General features: G+C 35.1%; 2 protein-coding genes across 2 annotated transcripts; both read left to right on the top strand.

The window, feature by feature from the left end:
- The first annotated feature begins 620 nt into the window (after positions 1-620).
- Positions 621-4,646, top strand: LOC104228026 (protein SPA, chloroplastic). Its single transcript, XM_009780411.2, has 4 exons — positions 621-1,004; positions 1,162-1,198; positions 4,116-4,199; positions 4,440-4,646. Exons 1-4 carry the CDS (start codon positions 672-674, stop codon positions 4,490-4,492), a joined length of 507 nt encoding a protein of 168 aa, XP_009778713.1. The 5' UTR covers positions 621-671; the 3' UTR covers positions 4,493-4,646.
- A 123-nt stretch (positions 4,647-4,769) lies between these two features.
- On the top strand, positions 4,770-7,991 carry LOC104228025 (carboxylesterase 15-like). The gene is made up of 2 exons (XM_009780410.2): positions 4,770-6,913; positions 7,613-7,991. Exons 1-2 carry the CDS (start codon positions 6,237-6,239, stop codon positions 7,917-7,919), a joined length of 984 nt encoding a protein of 327 aa, XP_009778712.1. The 5' UTR covers positions 4,770-6,236; the 3' UTR covers positions 7,920-7,991.
- Positions 7,992-8,336: the final 345 nt, after the last annotated feature.

The raw sequence follows: 8,336 nt of genomic DNA, 5'->3' as shown, positions 1-8,336 counted from the left end.
TATTAGTGAGTGCCCTAATATCAATTATATTTCAATTAAGTTGAGGTAGGCTATATTCACTATCATGTGGTTCCATTTAAGTTCTTTCCTCTCCTACTCAGTAAAAGCTTACCCCACCGGGTATTTACACCAAACCAATAGATACATGATATGTGTTTTGTATATGGATTTCAATCATTTAATCATGGTAAACTATATGCATTCTCATCTAATTAAATTAATTAACCATGGTGAGTTAATATAGTTTGGTGTAAATACCCGGTGTGGGTAAGTATCTACCCTCCTACTCCGTAAATACCAATTAATAGAAAATTGAAAGAAAAAAACTAATTCAGTTCTTTTATTGGATTCTCATTATCTATTCTTTTAAATGCCTTTAGCTCTATTCATCAAGCTTTCACCTACTTCCCCTTCTCTTTTTTGAAAATTCCAGGTAGAGTTTAAAATTGGATAAGTTAATGCAAAATCCTCAAATACTTAGTTCCTTTTAGAAAGTCCATAGTGATGTATTTTCTTCCAAAAACTTGTTAATACTCGAGGAAACAAATAATATAGAGTACTCCTTAAAAATGACAAAACTGAAGATAAAAGAAAATTTTAAAAAGAAAAGAAAAACAAGAGTGAGACAAGTGAGCATAAACCGAACTCTGAGCTCCACAAATTTACTTGCAATGGCAACAACACTCTCTCACTCCTCACTCTATCCCCTCCATTCTCTCTCCTCTTCTTGTTTTTCTTCAACAATTCGTTCATCTCTATGCCCTTTCAGTTGCTGTCCTTCTTCATTTTCTTTCCCAATAACTCAGTTCTCAACAAATCTTGAAATCCCAGTATTGTCATCATGTTGTTCCCAAATTCAGAAACTATTCCCATCCACAATAAAGCATCATCACCCCATTTTGCTCTTCGTTGGTGTTGACTCACCCCCTTTGGATACCCAAACATTTCTTGCCACTTTCAGCGTTTTAGCTGCCATTGCTCTCTCCCTCTTTCTTGGCCTCAAGGTATACAATTTTTTCTCTGTTTTCTTTCAGTGGGTTTCATAAAGTTTCCTTTTTATTGCATCTCTTTTCTTGTGGAGGTAATAAAGTTCCCCTTTTGATCACTTTATCAAGGTATCTTAGGTTTTTTTTAAAGTTGGGTTTTTATTAATATTTGCAGGGAGATCCAGTTCCTTGTGATAGGTGTGCTGGGAATGGTGAGCCTTTTAACTTATGCACATGGCAATTTTATCCCTTTTTTTAATCTACTTTTAGTTTTTAATTAATTCTGCTAATGCATGGCTATCACTTACCAAGAATAATGATTTCTTTAAATCTCTAACACAGAATTCTAACTTCAGCCTTGACACTTCAAACACCAACAGTAATGGGAATATATTAGGATTTGATGAAGTAATGAAACTCAAAGAAGCTATTATTATACCATTTTACTTTAGTAGTTCTGTTATTTACTGGAACTATAAACGATGTTATATATATAATTCCTCATGTAGAATGATGTAATTGAGTTAAGAGGAAACTATCTGTACAAGCCAAGTCCAACTGTGTAAGGGATCCAAAGTTGTAAGATGCCTCAATTCATGACCAATATTAGTTACCAAATAAAGCAATTTAAGTAATTGTATGGTATTGTAAGTCATGTAAGAGTAGTGATCACGATCGAAACTAGATAAATGACAACTGATTGTTATGGTAAAGCTTTACAGGATTGTTCCATAAGCTACAGCTTCCTCCATTAGCCATTTAAATGCTGCATCAATAACTAGTTATAAGGTGTTCTTATATGCTATGTTAGGTCTTGGCAGACAACCATCTTTCCAGAATTTTGATAGATAATTGTAAACAGCTAAGGTCTATCGGAAACAGCCTCTCTGCCCTTCCAAGGTAGGGGTAAACTGCGTACATCTTACCCTACCACTCGTGGGAACTCATTGGGTTGTTGTTGTTGTTGTTAGTTGTAAACAAGCATATTGGTATTTGGTAATTTCTTTATCTTCATAATCAAGTGGAAGGGTATGCTTCGATTAGCCACGCATGCCTGGCAAACACAGGCCTAGAAGGTGGTATGCACTTAATCTATGATGGATTTGTATATTGCTTCTATTTTAGGATGTTATTACGTGTGCTTTAGCTGGAGAACTGCGATGACCCTGCACTTAAACAAATACAAATAGATTAAGACTTGAAAAGAAGGAAACAGAAGGCTAGTTCTTCTTGTACACTCTTCATTTCTTCCATAGTCTTATAGCTTATATTAATGGACAGAAAGAGGAATATGCCAACAACTCTGTGAGCTAGTAGAAGAGAATACTTTACGTCCCTCTTGTTTAACCCAAAAAATGATTTTCAAGGTCAAAGCAATAATTTTATATGACGGGCCACAAGCAACCGATTCAATCCGAAAGATATAAAATTGTGTTAATACAACGTGATAGAGAAGTGGAAAAAAATTCAATGACAGATAATATAATAAAAATAAAGCAGAGAAGAAAGAATTCTTATTGAATGATCCTTGATAGGATAATGAGCCGAACAGAGTTTGAAGGGCCGAATTATGGCTAACTTGAGAGCAATATGCTATTAATTACAATGTATAGAATTGTAGAGAAGAAAATTAGATTACTCTGATGGTAGTAAAAGTATGTCTATTTATAGGGCTAAATCTAAGTAACTAGTCTCCTTGAATTATGGGTCCATTATGAGCATTTACTTAATCCATCCATTACTTTTGGAAGACTTGTAACAGCTGTGTAAATGCTGGAATTTCGTAACTGATGAGTTAATTCCATAATTTATGAGTTAATTCCATAACTGTTGAGTCAATCTCGTGCCTGTTGAGTCAATCTCGTAATTGATTGCCTTGTTCTGACTGTTACAATCATTTATTGCATTTATTAATAATTGATTTGTAACCGAAAAGTGGGGGGACTATTTGTATTAGTAAAAATTAGACTCGCCATGTAAAGATGAAATGTGAAACACCCCTGGGACCGAACATACTCATACCATGTCTATTAGCCCCGGAACTGATCATCATGAAATAGCCCAGTTCAGGCGCGGGAGAATATCTCATAATTACAAATGAGGAAGGAATAAATTAATCCCGGATTATATGGGATTTACCATCATTACACCATCAGTTACAAATCAATTATTAATAAATGTAATAAATGATTGTAACGGATAGAACAAGGCAATCAATTACAAGATTGACTCAACAGGCACGGGATTGACTCAACAGGCACGAGATTGACTCATTAATTATGGAATTAACTCATCAGTTATGGAATTAACTCATCAGTTACGGAATTCCAGCATTTACACAGCTGTTACAAGTCTTCCAAAAGTAATGGATGGATTGAGTAAATGCTCATAATGGACCCATAATTCAAGGAGACTAGTTACTTAGATTTAGCCCTATAAATAGACATACTTTTACCACCATCAGGGGAATCTAATTTTCTTCTCTACAATTCTATACATTGTAATTTATAGCATATTGCTCTCAAGTTAGCCATAATTCGGCTCTTCAAGCTCTGTTCGGCTCATTATCCTATCAAGGATCATTCAATAAGAATTCTTTCTTCACTGCTTTATTTTTATTATATTATTTGTCATTGAATTTATTTCTCACTTCTCTATCACGTTGTATTAACGAAATTTTATATCTTTCGGATTGAATCGGTTGCTTGTGGCCCGTCATATAAAATTATTGTTTTGACCTTGAAAACTATTTTTTGGGTTAAACAGTTTAGCGAGTCTAATATTTACTAATACAAATAGTCCCCCCACTTCCCGGTCACATAGTATGAATAGCTCAAATCAAGATATGTCATGATCCTCGACAACACCTCTCTCTCTCTCTCTCTCTCTCTTGTGGAGGAAGAGGGTAGCGAGAGAAACGTTTGCACATCTTGTTGGTTCAGCCAATTCTGTTTCAGCTTTTACCAATCACAGGTGAATCAAGCTATCTGGCTTAACAAAAGGGTTCTAACTCAAGCATAAAGTCATGCACACATGTTCTTTTTACAAAATGCACTGTGTTGCTGATGGCAATCCTTTTGCTTCTAAAGGGAAAGAAGATTCATGTAATTAATTCATTTTGATGCATAGGTGGTACGAAGTGTGTCTTTTGCAATGATGGTAAGATGACAACCGAAAAAGGATTAGTTGACTGCAAAGTTTGCAAGGGTGCAGGTACCTCTCAGCTGCAATTTCATTTCCCAACCAACTTCAAGTAATCAGTTAATATGGAATGCTTATAACATGTAACGGGGATAACTCTGATTTGCGTCTAGATAGATGAATGATACATAATTCAAGTGATCTTTCACTAATATCTGGTCTCGAGTATGATTGCATCCATCGTGTAATATACTATGTTACTGCGCTCTGAAGCTAAAAGAATCTCTTTTTGTTGGGTGCCTCTTTTTGCAGGATTAGTATTCTGCAAGAAATGTGCTGGTTCTGGATACTCAAAACGGTTGTGACCTATACTACTCGCGCTCTTTTCTCCTGTGGTTATTGACGTGTATTCTGAGGCTAATTCACCAATACCTGAAAATTTAAAGCACAAATATGAGTCTATTCTATTTGTTTAAATATTTTGTTTTCACATCTTATCAAAATGTATCGCTCTTCCCCTACGCTTGCTTTAGCCGGGGATTGCTTTGTGCACTGGTAAGCCCCAAGTCCTTATCCTTAAAATCTTTAAACCTTCAAGGCTTCAACATCAAGAAAACTTTCTAATGAGAAAATGGGAACTAAGAAAATGCATATCTTGATGATATTATGCTCCTATTTCAAATGAGTTTTCCATCTTTCACCCTACAGCTTTACAATGGTTTATTCTGTATAGCTATGTAGCTTAATTGTGAATATAACAATCGAATGTGTGGACTTAAAATACCAAAGCTAGGGGCAACTACACAAATAGCCCTGAAAGTGGATGATCTTGAATTTAACAAGTGTTACCCCTCATTTGCTCTATGGGCAACACTTTTAACTTTTGACCTTGAAGTTCTGTCAATAGGACAAGCGGAGGTCAAACGTTAAGATCACCCCCAAAAAGTATCATATTTCTGCAATTTTTTGAAAGATGGGTCATTTTGAAAACTCTTTTCCTGGACCTACTGCATTCCAGAAATCCTTCCTTTCAGTATGCTGGATGAAACTGGCATCCACGTATTGTGAAATGTAGAATGAGGATGAACTGTGAAATGTGGAAATAATGAGAAGTCAGCACCGAAGAGTACATTTTTTTGCTTAACTGCATTCTGAATGGGCAAGTCTTCTTTCTTTTCTTTCCTTTTTCCTTTTTAATGCTTTAGTGGTATTTATGCTGGAAAAACTGTACATCTGGTTAGCAAAGGGGTCTTTGGTACGAGGACTAAATTATCTCGGTATTATAATCCTTAGACTAATTTATCCTGCCTAGGAGGTGGGATAATATAATAAGGTGTGATATTCTTTATTGAGACTGAGATTAAATTTAGACCATGTTTAGTTGACTGCATAAATTTATCTCAGGATTTAATATATACCGTCAACCAAACATGGTATAATTTAATCGCACACCTTATCCCACTTTATCCCGCGTACCAGGAGTATAAATTTAATCCCACATCAGAACTATGGAAACATCAAATTAAATGTTAGAGCAATAATATAAGAGCTTATTTTAATTGCAACAACAGAAAAGAGGTGGTTGTTTTTCTATTTATTATGCCATTCCATGTAAGATATTCACGAGAAGAAGTGACTCTTTCTCAAGATGAGATATACAAGGTATTGATTATTGTGAAAAGGTTCAAAATATGGGCAAATGAGAAGCTCAGATCATAATTTTACAGTACGAAATTTAGACAAATCTCAAGAGAACTCCATAGGCTTCCAATTACAAAATATGCGTTGATTAAGGATAGTTACATCCCACCAATCTAGTGTTGATTATTGAGCCTTGTCAAATAGCATTTGCCGGCACATAAATTTATTTCTTCCATCATCATTTTATTCTGTGCCAAACCTAATCCGTGTGTGATAACACTATGTGACAAACAAATACAAACTTTGTAATATAGTACTTGAAAAATACTTTGTCCTTCTTATCATCACCAAATAGAACACACAAAATACAAACAAACCACCCCTTATTAACTCTTCCTATGTTTTCTCCCCTTCGCCTCTATCTTAAAACACACACACAAACACTAGCAAGAACACATATTGAGAGCGATGGAGGACAGTAGTAGTGCAGTTCAGCCACATGAGGTGGAAGAGTGTAGAGGTGTTCTTAGGGTGTATAGTGATGGAACTATAGTAAGATCAAGTAAGCCAAGTTTTGAAGTACCTATACAATATGATGGTTCAGTTCTTTGGATAGATGTTGTATTTGACGCCATGCATAACCTTCAACTCCGGCTCTATAAGCCGACTTTTCCCACTTCGGCTAATAAGCTGCCCATCTTCTACTACATTCACGGTGGCGGCTTTTGCATCGGCTCACGGACGTGGCCAAATTGTCAAAACTATTGTTTCAAGCTTGCTTCTGAGCTCCAAGCCGTGATTATCTCCCCCGACTATCGGTTGGCTCCTGAGAACCGGCTCCCAACTGCCATTGAAGATGGTTACATGGCTATTAAATGGCTCCAAGATCAAGCCGTGTCTAATGAGCCGGACACGTGGCTTACAGATGTTGCTGACTTTAGCCGAGTGTTTATTTCAGGTGATTCAGCCGGTGGTAACATCGCGCATAATTTGGCGGTTCGGCTTAAAGCTGGATCAGCCGAGCTGGCTCCGGTTCGAGTTAGGGGTTATGTATATTTGCTTCCTTTCTTTGGAGGGACTACAAGGACAAAATTTGAAGCTGAGGGACCTAAAGAAGCTTTCTTAAACATTGAGCTCATTGACAGGTTCTCAAGAATTCTAACTTCTTTTTAAAAAAACTTTTTGTTACATTGAGTTCCATAATCACATATCTTCTTTTGTTTTTGCTAAAAATCCAAATTGAAATGGTTTAGGCATTAGTTCTAAATTCTCATTTGCAAATTACGTTTCTTAGGAGATTCTAATCAGCCTTTTCATATGATTTTTCTTTAAAATTTTACCTTTTTTCTTGAGATTTCACTGAACTAGTACTTTGTTTAAGGAATATTTTTTTCTTAGAACTCTAGCTTACGTGAATTCCAAAATAAAAATAAAAAACTTAGCCTAAATACAACATCATTTTAGATATAACCAAAATTTTCTATTAATTGCCACCAAAAACTATGGCCTAAATTGTAAATGACTTGGTCATCTAATTCATCAAAATATGTTACATGTAAACAATTGGTAAGTTCAATGACACAATTTTTAAACAGTCCTCTATGCTAGCCCACCCAAAATTTCTCAATCTAAATGTTTGGGCAAAATATAAAATTGGCCGGTCGGTCGAAACTAATTGCATTCGCTTGCTAAAAGTATATAAAATATGTATATAATACACATATATATAAAAAAAATATACTTATATTTTATCGGCTATTATTTTTGGGAACGACTGCAAATATACATTTCTCTAAATGTTTTATACTCGGTGTATATTTCAGTGCTGCTTTCCTCATTTACAGGTTTTGGAGACTATCAATACCAATAGGGGAAACAACTGACCATCCACTTGTGAACCCATTTGGGCCCAACAGTCCAGACTTGGAAAAGATTGATCTTGACCCAATTCTTGTGATTGTTGGAGGATGTGATCTTCTTAAAGACAGAGCTGAAGACTATGCAAAGAGATTGAAGGAATGGGGAAAGAAGATTGAATATGTGGAGTTTGAAGGACAACAACATGGTTTTTTCACTATTTATCCCAATTCAGACCCTTCCAAGAAGTTGATGCTCACTATCAACAAGTTCATTCAAGACAATTCTTCTTAAGAAGAAACAAGAAATTTATTGCTAATAAAGTTTTGTTTCCCTTAAAAATGTAATTCTTCTTGTTTTTGTGTGTTTTATACTTTTATTCGGTCTGTGTTTTTTTTTTTTTTTTTTTTGCTTTATTGCTATGCTTGGTGTTTTGCTCTACTATATGCAATAATTTAAATTAAGGGGTCCTTTTATAAACTAGTACTAGCTTTTATGTGTTTATCTTGTTCATGTCTGCAAAAGCTAATAGAGTCTATACTAGCAGATTAATAATACATTTACTCCTTTTATAAAATTAACTAGAAGAATAATATAGGAAGAAATCATAAGAATTTTGAGAGAATAGATAGAATTTCTCTTTTTGCTTTTCAAGTGTGTCAAACATGACTTCTAATACTTCTATTTATAAGATTACATAGCAGAATGCCA

The sequence above is a fragment of the Nicotiana sylvestris genome, chromosome 11 (genome assembly GCF_000393655.2).
Source record: "Nicotiana sylvestris chromosome 11, ASM39365v2, whole genome shotgun sequence".
Lineage (NCBI taxonomy): Eukaryota > Viridiplantae > Streptophyta > Magnoliopsida > Solanales > Solanaceae > Nicotiana > Nicotiana sylvestris.
This window is presented reverse-complemented; position numbering and strand designations above follow the sequence as displayed.

Coding starts and splice junctions, on each gene's coding strand:
- LOC104228026 (XM_009780411.2), top strand. CDS start 672: ATGGCAACAACACTCTCTCACTCCTCACTCTATCCCCTCCATTCTCTC. Junction 1,005..1,161: donor CCCTCTTTCTTGGCCTCAAG/GTATACAATTTT, acceptor TAATATTTGCAG/GGAGATCCAGTTCCTTGTGA. Junction 1,199..4,115: donor TGATAGGTGTGCTGGGAATG/GTGAGCCTTTTA, acceptor TTTGATGCATAG/GTGGTACGAAGTGTGTCTTT.
- LOC104228025 (XM_009780410.2), top strand. CDS start 6,237: ATGGAGGACAGTAGTAGTGCAGTTCAGCCACATGAGGTGGAAGAGTGT. Junction 6,914..7,612: donor AACATTGAGCTCATTGACAG/GTTCTCAAGAAT, acceptor CCTCATTTACAG/GTTTTGGAGACTATCAATAC.